General features: G+C 40.4%; 1 protein-coding gene across 1 annotated transcript in view; it reads right to left on the minus strand.

Moving 5' to 3' along the window:
* Positions 1-10,760, minus strand: part of LOC103804771 (sodium channel protein type 5 subunit alpha-like) — a gene marked incomplete at its 5' end in the record, with an annotated part of 72,386 nt that overhangs the window by 25,842 nt on the left and 35,784 nt on the right. The window contains one exon of the mRNA XM_009077401.1: positions 10,460-10,633. Within this exon, the coding sequence (XP_009075649.1) occupies positions 10,460-10,633 (174 nt within the window). The remainder of the gene's footprint in view (positions 1-10,459; positions 10,634-10,760) is intronic.

Raw genomic sequence — 10,760 nt, forward strand, 5'->3', positions numbered from 1 at the left:
AAAGCCATGGGGGTGGCTAGGCCTGTGGCTGGTGTTTTGGAAGCCAATCTCCTGTCATGCATGTGTCTTGGTGGCATTAGAAGCACAAGTTTGGAGTATCCCACTGCATGACATTCATATGTGTTTCCAGGGCAAAATCAAGAAGTATCATTAATTTAGACTGCTAGAACACAGGGAATGATCTCTGAAGAAATTGTAGCCTTGCTGGTAACTGTCCAATCATTGCTAATATAAATATAAATATATATTTAATAACTCTAATGAGAGTAATTTCTGAAAGTCCTAATAATGTTGACAACCATTACAAAGTCTTGTTCAGGACTTGGAACATTATTTAGTAATTGCCTCCTTTTTTGGTGGCAATATCAGTATTTTAGAGAAATTCTTGAGATAAAAAATATGACTTATGTGTGTCCAGGTGGCACCCATGTAGGCTTAGGTTCCCAGTGTGCTCACATTGCTGCTCACAGTCATTCACCAGTTACAGATATGCAGATTTTTCTGACTATTAAAATTATTCACCATGGATATATAGAGATAAAGTTCTACAGTAAGTTCATGTGTCTTCATTTTCTGATAGTGACTTAAGTAATCAGTGTTGCCAACCAATGTACACCCAGCAAAACCATCAGAACAGAATTTTAAGGTGGCAGAAAAAACAAATAAAAAGTAGGAAGTGCAATAATGCAGCACATGCAGGGAATATGGCCTTTAATCAGAAGATCACAGATTTTTTTCCCCAAGAACTGACTGCATTTTTAACAGTAGTGGGTTCCTCCCTACATGCATACATGTTAATAGGACATTAGTAGCATCCACAGACTCCCTAACCATGGGAGGTTACACAGAGTCAAAGGCACAGACTTTGGGAGTACTGTTTCACCCAAGGCTGACAGAGGCTCCTGTAGAGAGAAGGTGGGTTTGAGCTGGAATAAAGGTTGCTCCTCTCTTTTTGCATTCCTCCCTCCAGCCAGAAAGTATATGAATTCAGACAACCCATGAGCATCCACTGGACAGAGCTGGAAGCAGACCTGAGCAGCACTATTCCAAGGCAGATGCTACTCAGCATTGACTGCATTGTTGAATTAACCCCTGACCACCACTGAGATGAATTAGTAGTAGGACCCAGAAAACAAGGAGTTCTTCATGAGCAACAGCAAAAATCCTCCTTGGATGATCATATTAATCCTAAACCCAAGAAGAACCTCTACCTAATATCTGCCTGCTGCAGCACACATCTGTAAGTGATGTGCTGCGAATGTCTGTCTTCTGGAGGAGACCTCCTTCCTGGTATGGGCAACAACATATGCTTTATGCAGCCAGGGATTTCATCAAATTCACCTGCAAATTCAAAGGGAGGGAGCAGGGGAAGAAAAAAAGGACATCTGAATGGAAGTACAGCAGCTGAGTTGAAAGTTCTGGCCACTTATTTAAATAAGCAGTTCCAGCTAATGCAGGCCCCTGGTGCTTGCAAATAGCTTTTTGTGTGCCCCAGGAACACCTGCCTCTCCCTCTCTAATTGTGCCTTCAAATAAATAAAAAAAGTCGATGAAAATGTACTTGGATTACTTTGGGTACCACTTTTCAATCCAGCCTGGCTTCTCCTGTCCATTGCTGCCAAATATAGGATTACCCAAAGAAATCTTCTTGGTTGAGTGCCTTTTAGAGCCAGATCTGAGGCTACAAGGTGCTCCCCTTGATTTGAAAAGGAAGAAAATTAAGTCTGTACCCCAAGGTTGGAAAACCTATAGGGAAATAGAATTTGCAAATTAACAGAAATACATGGAACTTCTTTTGGCACTCTGAAATAGAGTTGGGAGAAAGGAGCTTGCAATGAGGTTGGTATTCCCTTTAGCATCCACCATTTCTGAACAGACATTGATTGTTGCCTTATTTTTTAGGAGTGTCTCCTTATCCTTTCACTCTGCCAATGCATTTTCTGCCATACAATGCCAAACTGTACGGTTGCACCTGCTAATCCAGAAGCCACATGTTATGAAAGAAGGGCATAAAGTTAAAGGATAGTTGTAGAATTGGGACCCTAGAGACACTAAATTCCTATCTCTGCTACCTGTTTCCTTGAATCACAAGCCTCATGTTCAGGCAGAGACTACAGACCCCATAGGGCTGCTCTGGGGTTGGTCCATGGTGTGGAAACAAAAGCATGTCTGAAAATGAGCTATCAAACAGCTTCCCTCACCACAGCAGTTCATTACTGCTTGTGGAGAGCTCTCGTGTATTATAACATGATGGGCTACATGAGTGCCTAGATTAATTATAAACAAAAATTATCTCCTGGAAAGCCCAGTGTTACTTCTTATAACTCAGGTTTTAAGAGTCTTTTACATCATCCACTCATGTTTGATTTATTTTTTTTCTCCAGGACATTTCCTCTCTTTTTTTAAATTTTTTTTTTTTTTTTATTTTTCCCCCCATCTACTACTCAAACTAAGGCTGTAAAACTCTATTAATATTCCATGTTCTCAGCTTGTCTCCTGGTCCTCATGCCCATGTTTTTTGAGGCAATGTTTTCTTTTGAGAGGGCAGCCTTGTTGCAAACAGCATGTGTCACTCTTGTTGGCTTAAATGTTTTGAAAGAAATAATTCCTACATCCTAATTGCTTCCTGGTGGTTTCCAGAAGAACCTCTTTATGTCTTGCTGTTCTCTTAATCTGTCACCTCCTTTACACCTGCTCAGGCTTTCCTAACAGCTCCAGTCAATTCCCAAGGCAGATGGCTGCGAATCAAGAATTAAAGCTCAGCTAATTTCTGAGGGCGAGACAAGCAACCTGCTGCTGTGAGTTTACATCCTGTGAGGCAGCAAACTGACTTATTGATCTGCAGTTTTCTCACCTCACTCTTTTCAAATGGATTTTCAGCTTGTCTCAATTCACCTTTTCACTGCAAACAGGCACCTCTGCCACACCTCAAGGACCTGTTTATCAGCACTGGGTATGGATGGCAGAGGGATTGCTGTGAATTTTGGGGATCACATGATGCTCCTTGGCCGACCAAAACTTGGCCAAGACCCAAAGACTTTCTCTTTGTTGCAGCAGTGGTCGCTGTGCAGGTGCAGATGCTTTGATAAGTCTGGTATTTCTATCATGATTTAGAGTAAAATAATTTCTTCATCATCAGCTGAGTTCTGCTTGTTATCTAGATTCTGTGTGAAGACAGCCTAGATTTAGGGCAGCTGATCAGGAAATATATTCTCCCCTTAAAAAGATCTCCAAAACCACCTCATGATTCATCCCAGGGTACCTTCTTGATGCTGAATGCTGTTGTCAGGAGTAGACAGGAATATACTCAATTATTATTTATTATGTGAGGATAGCGTTATCATGCCAGGGGTGAGCATAGTGATTACTGAGAGAACATTTCCCTGGGGGCTCAGCTCCATTGACTCCACTGCATTTCCATCCCAGCCAGTGGGAGCTGAGGTGCTGAGTTGAAGACATGCTTATTTCTGGGCAGGATTAGAATCAACCCTACTTACACATGACATAACGAAAAAAAAAAAGAAAAACTCTGTTTGGATTGTTTCCACAAGGTGCTGTTCTGGATTTCCTCATTTCCCTAAAACATTTATTTAATCAGAAGTTCCAAATCAATATGAAAAATACCAAGTTGATGTGGGAAATGACAGCCTTAGTTTGACAATCATCTGTTTAGTTGGATTCTTGAACCTGATTGATCCTGATACTATACTGAATATGTCAGAATAGGGAGGGACTCTTGCCAGGGAGGTCTGACTTTTGCCAGGAGGGCTAATGGCATACCACAAGTAGAAGTCTTCATCTTCGTTTGCATTAGCACAACACATCCCAAAGCCATACCAGGGTAGGAGGCCAGCAAAAAATCTCTACACCACTACAGGACACAGCTTTCAAGTTGCACCCCAATTCCTTTGATCTCTCTCTACCTAATAAAGAATCCCTGCCCCTCTGCAGGCTGCTCCTCTCCCTTCACTTCTTCCTTTTCTCTCCTTCCAACACCAGCCTCTTGAGCTGCTCCTGGCCATCCTGGATGGAGCCACAAGGGTGGTGGGAAAATGATTTTTTTGATCTGCAAGTTGGGGTTTCAAGCTGCTGGTTATCAGGGATGAGAACTGTGGTACAATCCTCCTTTGTCCCTGCAAAGCATGTGGGACTCTGCACTGTTAAATACAGTCTACATATCCCTCCCAGCTCTGATCCTTTGTGCAAGGGAGAACATCACTGTATATGGAATTTGGCTGCTACACTCACAGTGATGGAAAGGGCCAAGAAAGCTGCATGCAAGAACTCCAGGATTTTATTCATTATTTTCCTTTTAAGCATAGCCTTCTAAAAAAGGATACTGAAATGTGCTTCATCTTTAAATAACTTCTAGAAATAAAAATGTTTGGTAAACCTAGCTCAGCACAATCTGAGTTGAGATGGGTTTTTTGCACCACTTTCAAAAGTTGAAATCTTCCCTCAGTAACTTAAATTCTTCAGTAATTGCAGTAATTGAAATTCTTCAGTAACTGCAGCAATTACTCACATCAGAACCACTTTACAAGGTGTAGGCAGGCAGTGAGCTAAGGTCACTGTGGACTTTTCTCCTCACCTGCATTTGCCATCCCTTTTCCTCCAGCTGCAGAGTGCTTTGCCCTGCTTGTCTGAAATCAAGCTTGTGCTTCCACTTGGCAAAGCCTTGTTGCTCCCCTTTTAGCATCTATGTGGTAACGAACATGAGGTGCAAACCAAGATAAGACCAGACACTTGGATGTTTTTGCATGTGTTATGTTGAGATAAAGTAGGGGGTGGCAGAAGGGAGATTTATAGCATCGGCTAACACACATTAAAACCACTTATCTCATCTTCATGTGGAATTTTTTTTTCACTTATCCTGAATTATCCAATATGTAGTAAAACAGTATTTTTTTTTTTATTTCTTTCCTTCAATTTTTTTTCTCTTCAAAACCAAGTTTTCTGGCTCCTGGAGAGGGATTCTCATTCCTATTATCTATATGGGAGGTTTATGCCATCAACAGAGGCTCAGAAGAATGTGCACTGAAACATCTTAAAAAAATCTCACATGTGCATTTGCTTTGAGGAACTGGAAAAAAAAACTAGTCAAAAAAACCTAACTCTGAAGTAATAACACACTGTTGTACCTATGGATTTTTGACAACTCACTGGGAACACTAATAAGTTCACTCTTACGATGCTTCTCCAAGTGACAAGCCATATTATTTTTAATTTGCCTTAGCTGTATTTTTGTCATTCTGTTCCCGTGTCCTTTTCTGAAGAGAAACTAAAAAAAAATTCGCATGCTTTTAGGGTAGTTGCCCAAGAATATGAATTGGATTTCAGTGCTGTTTGGGAACGACTCATTATGGCAGATTGTGTAATTACTGGAACAGCAAACAGAAATCACCTTGTTAATCAACAGGGAATACAGATGGGAGAAAACAAACTAATCATAAGCCATCAATATTTACTTCACACAGCAAGTTTTTAATTGTCACTTAAAGACAATCCAATGCAAGGTCATAATTTAATTCAATTTTTAACTACAAATAGAAAGACTGTTTTAAAATGTTCATATCAAACTCAAGGATTATTAGCTGCTTCTTGACTTGTCTGACAGTGAAGTATCTGAAGCAGAAATCTTAGAGAAAGTGCTTTCCAGGAAACTACGGTGGAAAATGTAATACCTTTTATTTTTGTTCAAGTGTTCAGGGAAAATGATGGTGCATTTAATGACTGAGCAAATCTCAAACAAGCAAGCAAGAAATTTGGCAGCAAACAGGAAATTTGGAAAGCTGCTAAATGGGGAATACAGATCTCTAGGTACAAACTTAGCAGCTCCAGGCAAACACCAAAAACATGTTATGTTAGAACCATTCACAAAAGTTAATGAGGAGATTGAAAATTGTGTATTATTTTACTTCCATAAAGGCATCTACAAAATCATGCCTAGAGGACTTCTTGGATAACTGATTTGAGATGTCTGGCCTTCAAATCCACTGCTGAGCCTTGCTTGAACTATTTTGCAGACAGATATACTACCCAAAGTTGTAAGCCTGTGCCTCCATGGCAGTGGAGCTGGCTTTATGGGAAAAGGGATAGAAGGAGCAATCTTTATCCCTGTGACTCAGCTGGAGCGAAACTGATGAGGCATCAAGGCAAAAATTGAGAAATAGAGATGATGTCCCCTCCCCACTGCAGTACATAGTGCAAGGGTCACCCATTGCTGGAGATGGCTGGAGGGGAAGGAGGCTGCCAGCACCACTAAAAAAAAAGCAATTGCTTAAGAAAATAGCTTTCTCCAAGCATCAAATCTTGAAAGACAGGATAATCATGGCAAGAATTGGTGGAGAAACCCTCATCCCCCCTCATGTCTGAAATTAGTACATGACAATCAGGATTGGTGTTTGTAAGCCAGGATTGGGACTAACTATTGGTCAATGAAACCGAACCCAAAAGCTGCAATGGAGATGATGGATTTGTGATAACAGACTTTTGTGGAGTGATCACACTAGTACTCATTTAAGAGGACTTTTTTCTGTGCATGCTACAGGCAATGAAACTTGGCTGTGACTTTTTTTTCTGAGCATTCTTACTAATGAGTTGGCAACCCACATCCCTTTCCCATGAGCTTTTTCATGATAGCTTTCGTAGGCTTCCAGTCTCTCACCTCTGCCTTCAATGTATGAGCAGCAAGCAACGAAGCTGTTGACTGCAACACCTCCCTCCAGTCTTTAAATGATGCTGTACTCCAGACTGATGCCTTTCCTGAACTGACCATGCAATGGAATAATCCATCCACTGTCAGCAGAGACTGGATCATGGCTTAGAATTAATTGGCTGAAGCTCAAACAAGATAAGCTCAAGATAATGTTTATAGGTCAGAGGAAACAATTGAAAGGAACATCAAACATGACACCAGTATGCATAACTGGTGTAGTCTATCTGCCTCTTGTTTTAAAACCCAGCTGCCTCTGGCTGTGGCAGGACATGCCTTGTTGAGAGCAGTTTTCATAAATGCTCATTTTGAATGCCACACGCCTCTGTCTCTGGCCATGTTCAGACTCCTTGTTTAATCTGCTTTGTATGCAGAGGTTTTGATCACATGGATGCTTGGAATATACCTATTCTTTGTGAAAATATTTGCCTGTGCATCCTAGCAAAGAGGATTTTGCATAAATACCATTCCTGATGGTGATATTGATGTCCATCTACACTTACATTTGTCTACAGATATACTAAGGTCTCTCCTTATTTGAAAAGACCTGTGGATTGAGTGTCCTCCACTCCAATTCATGAGCACAGAGAGGTGATAACTGCAGTGTAGAAGGGTTACTTTTAGCAGTATACTTGGTTTTTTGCAGGGAGGTAACATGTACAGATGTACATTGATGCTGTTTGTTCATATCCAGCTTTCAGCAGTTATCTAAGCACCTTTTCCGAGTGCCCTAAGCTGAAATGAGCTTGTATTTTGTGGTTTGATTAACTCTTTCTCCTTTCTTCCCAAAGAAATCTGTAGCAGTGTTGTTGATAGGACTTTATTGTATTGCAGTGTATTTGAAAGCACTCTCTTATGGTTTTGCTACACTAGCACACTTCTTTGAGATGCTGAGAAGCCCATTATCAGAGATCGTCCTTTAGGGATTCTATATCAGCAAAAAAAAGCTCTTAGTTTGTGGATTACTGTGTGTTTTGATGTTTAGGCATTGCAAGACAGAATTTTCTTTAGTAGTCCACAATTGTCAGATGGAGCTTTGGCTGTTCCACTGGCCCAAATCAGTGTCAAAGGTCTTTCACAAGGCAAGATATATAGGAAACATATATATTTCAGCAGCAATATGCTTATACCCCCTCTGAGTTCAAATCCCATTTAGAAACAGTGAATACTTGCAAATTCTGAGTTGGTTTTATGAATTATTCAAAACAGAAAATAGATTCTGAGTTGCATTTGTACAATGAGAAAACACAGATGAGAGATGGTTTCACATGTCCAATCAAAAATCAACCATCACAGCTTGAGTTTTGAATACTGATACCAAACCACTAATGAATAATTTGCAGATCAGGAATTTTTAAGTGAATAATTTTAAACAAATAAATTTGAGAAAATCAGACAAGTGGTTCATCTGCTTCTTTTGGAGCAGCTAATTCACCCATTCACTCCCTTCTGTAGCTCAGTTGCAGTGATTTGATTCTCAAAGGACCAAAAAGAAAATGTAAATTGAAATAAAAAGTGTGCTGGAAAAAAAGATAGAATGCTACTGTGCCAATTCAGAGTGGCAGGGTGGCTTAGCAATAGGGTAGGAGAAAAGCATCTGTTAAACCCACTAAAAATATAGTTCCAGGTTCTTATAATCTGCATTGGGAAAATACTTTGAAGAAAAGAATGGGGCATGGGAAAACTTTGTTCATTGAGAACACTAAAGAGCGAGTGATGGCCTAGAGTCAATCAATAGCTAGAACAAATCAGGTTGGAGCAACTTTCTAGTTAGATTGGAAGTTTGCAAGGAGACTGTTTAAATGTAGGTAGAATATTTAAGTGTGGGTTAAGACAATAAAACAGTCTGGGTCAGTAAGAAGGCTCTGAGATTTCTTTTGTGGGGTGAGGGGAGTCCCAGAGTCCTTTGTTCTCCCTTTTCCCACAGCACTGCTTTATGTCATACGTGCTTGCATATGTGGCAGGAAAAGATGAAGCCCCTTTCCCAAGCCCACCTGTGGCTGCCTCTACAACCTGTCATACTCACAAACTCCACCACTGGAAGGCAAACGTGTCACTAGCTTTTGGTGTCATATACAGACTTTTCATTGTTGTATAGCTCCTGTTCCGAGGGGCTTTTTCACACGGAGGACAGAGTCTAGCCTAGTTTTTGGTTTACTCTCTTTGTTATTAATTAGCTGTCATGGTACAAAGTATGCATTTCTCACAAGTGTGGAACGAATTTCAAACTGTTAATGATGCATCAGAGCTCCAAACTGCTTCAGGGAATTCATTGTGCAAACTGTTGCTCCCATCAGGAAGATCCTACTTACAGTTGTGACAATATTCAGCCCTTATCCAGCCCTTCTAGTCTTCAGAAGTTCATTGAAACAATATCTTAAATAACAAATTCTTGGAAGCCTGTACAATACTTTAGGTGAATCCTATTAGTCCCATTTTACAGATGGAGAAACCAGAAAATGAAAGCTATGTCACTCATCCTAAACCACAGTAAGAACAGCTTTCAGGGCTGAGCTATAACTTAGGAACTGGTATTTTCCAATTTTGTGGTTAGATAATTAAACCAGGCCTTCCTTTTCTGCTGAAGCTAATCTGAGAAAAATGAGTGCCTTCCCTTTAAGAGGTTTCCAAGCATGTATGCAAAGAACAATTTATGACCTGTAATTTATATAAAGAATTTCCTTTTCATAAATCAATTTATTAAAGCTCTGGAGAAGTTTCCAAAGACTCTGATCCAGCAGTGCACTTAGACATGTCCATAACTTCAAACAAGTAAATTGTCCCATTGAAGTGCTCTCCTGGGCTGGGGCCAAAGAAAGTGTAATTCTTCCCCCAAGTCAAGGTTCAGATGTAAAAGGGGAAAAATAATTTATCTCAAGTTTAATAAGTTACATAATCATGGCAAATCTCTGCCAATCTCCCACATTCATACCTCAGGCTAATAAGAAATGGCCTCAGGGAGGTAATTACCTCCTCGCTGACACACTGTGATGAAATGTTAAACCTCATCTGGAGGACGTGGTATTGCTGACTTTTCCCAAATTTGGCTGATCCCACATCAATTCAATGTGAAACTTTGAAGGAGGCAAACCTGATACTAGCAACACTCCTGGAGCATCAGCTTCCTTTTGCTCAGGTATTACTTTTAAGGACTATCCTTAAATTAGGAGAACTGAGGGTTATGGTATTTCCAGGATTTGAAGAGTATTTTGTCATGTTTTGTATTAGTGAAGTCACTTTGCCAAGAGGATTATTCACACCTTCTTCTGGACTCCTTCACTAGTAAACACTTGGGAGATGGTACTGAACATACTGTTACACACTGCTGGCAGCCTTGCTGGGAAACTACGCCAAGGACAACTTCTCTAATCTACTGAAAGGCTCATATGTTGAGGTCATGTGCGGAGCAGGAGGAGGTAACCAGACCTTGTGCTAGCCCAGAGCGTGGAATGAGATGTTAAATGCTTAAAGAAAGACCAAGTTCCTAGGGACGAGAGCAGAATATGACCCAGATTAGCAGGATGACACCTCTACGTCACGACACAAAGCATTCCTCTCTGCTCTGGCACACTGATTCCTGGGGATGCACGGTTACATATCAAGACATTCTTTGCCTAAGGTTGACACTCAGAAACAGAGTGACAGCTGTCATTTTGCAAATGTAAATCTGCCAAACTTAACAGCGTGTTCTTACCCATTACAAAATCCAACACTAAATGCATCACAGTTCCAAAATGATACTTACATCTACAATAAGGAAGTCCAGCCAGCACCAGGCATTGGTGAAATACTTCTTGAAACCATAAGCCACCCATTTCAGGAGCATTTCCAGGACAAAAATGTAAGTGAATATTTTGTCAGCATATTCCAGCATGGTTTTTATGTTTTTTCGATCTTCGAGGTAAATATCTTCAAAGGCCTGGAAGTACAAAGGATTGATTAATGACTTCTCCTAAGCCATGTTGGAAAGCATCAGTGTTGCCCTGCAAGTCTGTATTTGATGGGATATCACGTACTGTCTGTGATTTCTGATATATTTTAATGTA

The sequence above is a fragment of the Acanthisitta chloris genome, unplaced genomic scaffold (assembly GCF_000695815.1).
Source record: "Acanthisitta chloris isolate BGI_N310 unplaced genomic scaffold, ASM69581v1 scaffold3336, whole genome shotgun sequence".
Lineage (NCBI taxonomy): Eukaryota > Metazoa > Chordata > Aves > Passeriformes > Acanthisittidae > Acanthisitta > Acanthisitta chloris.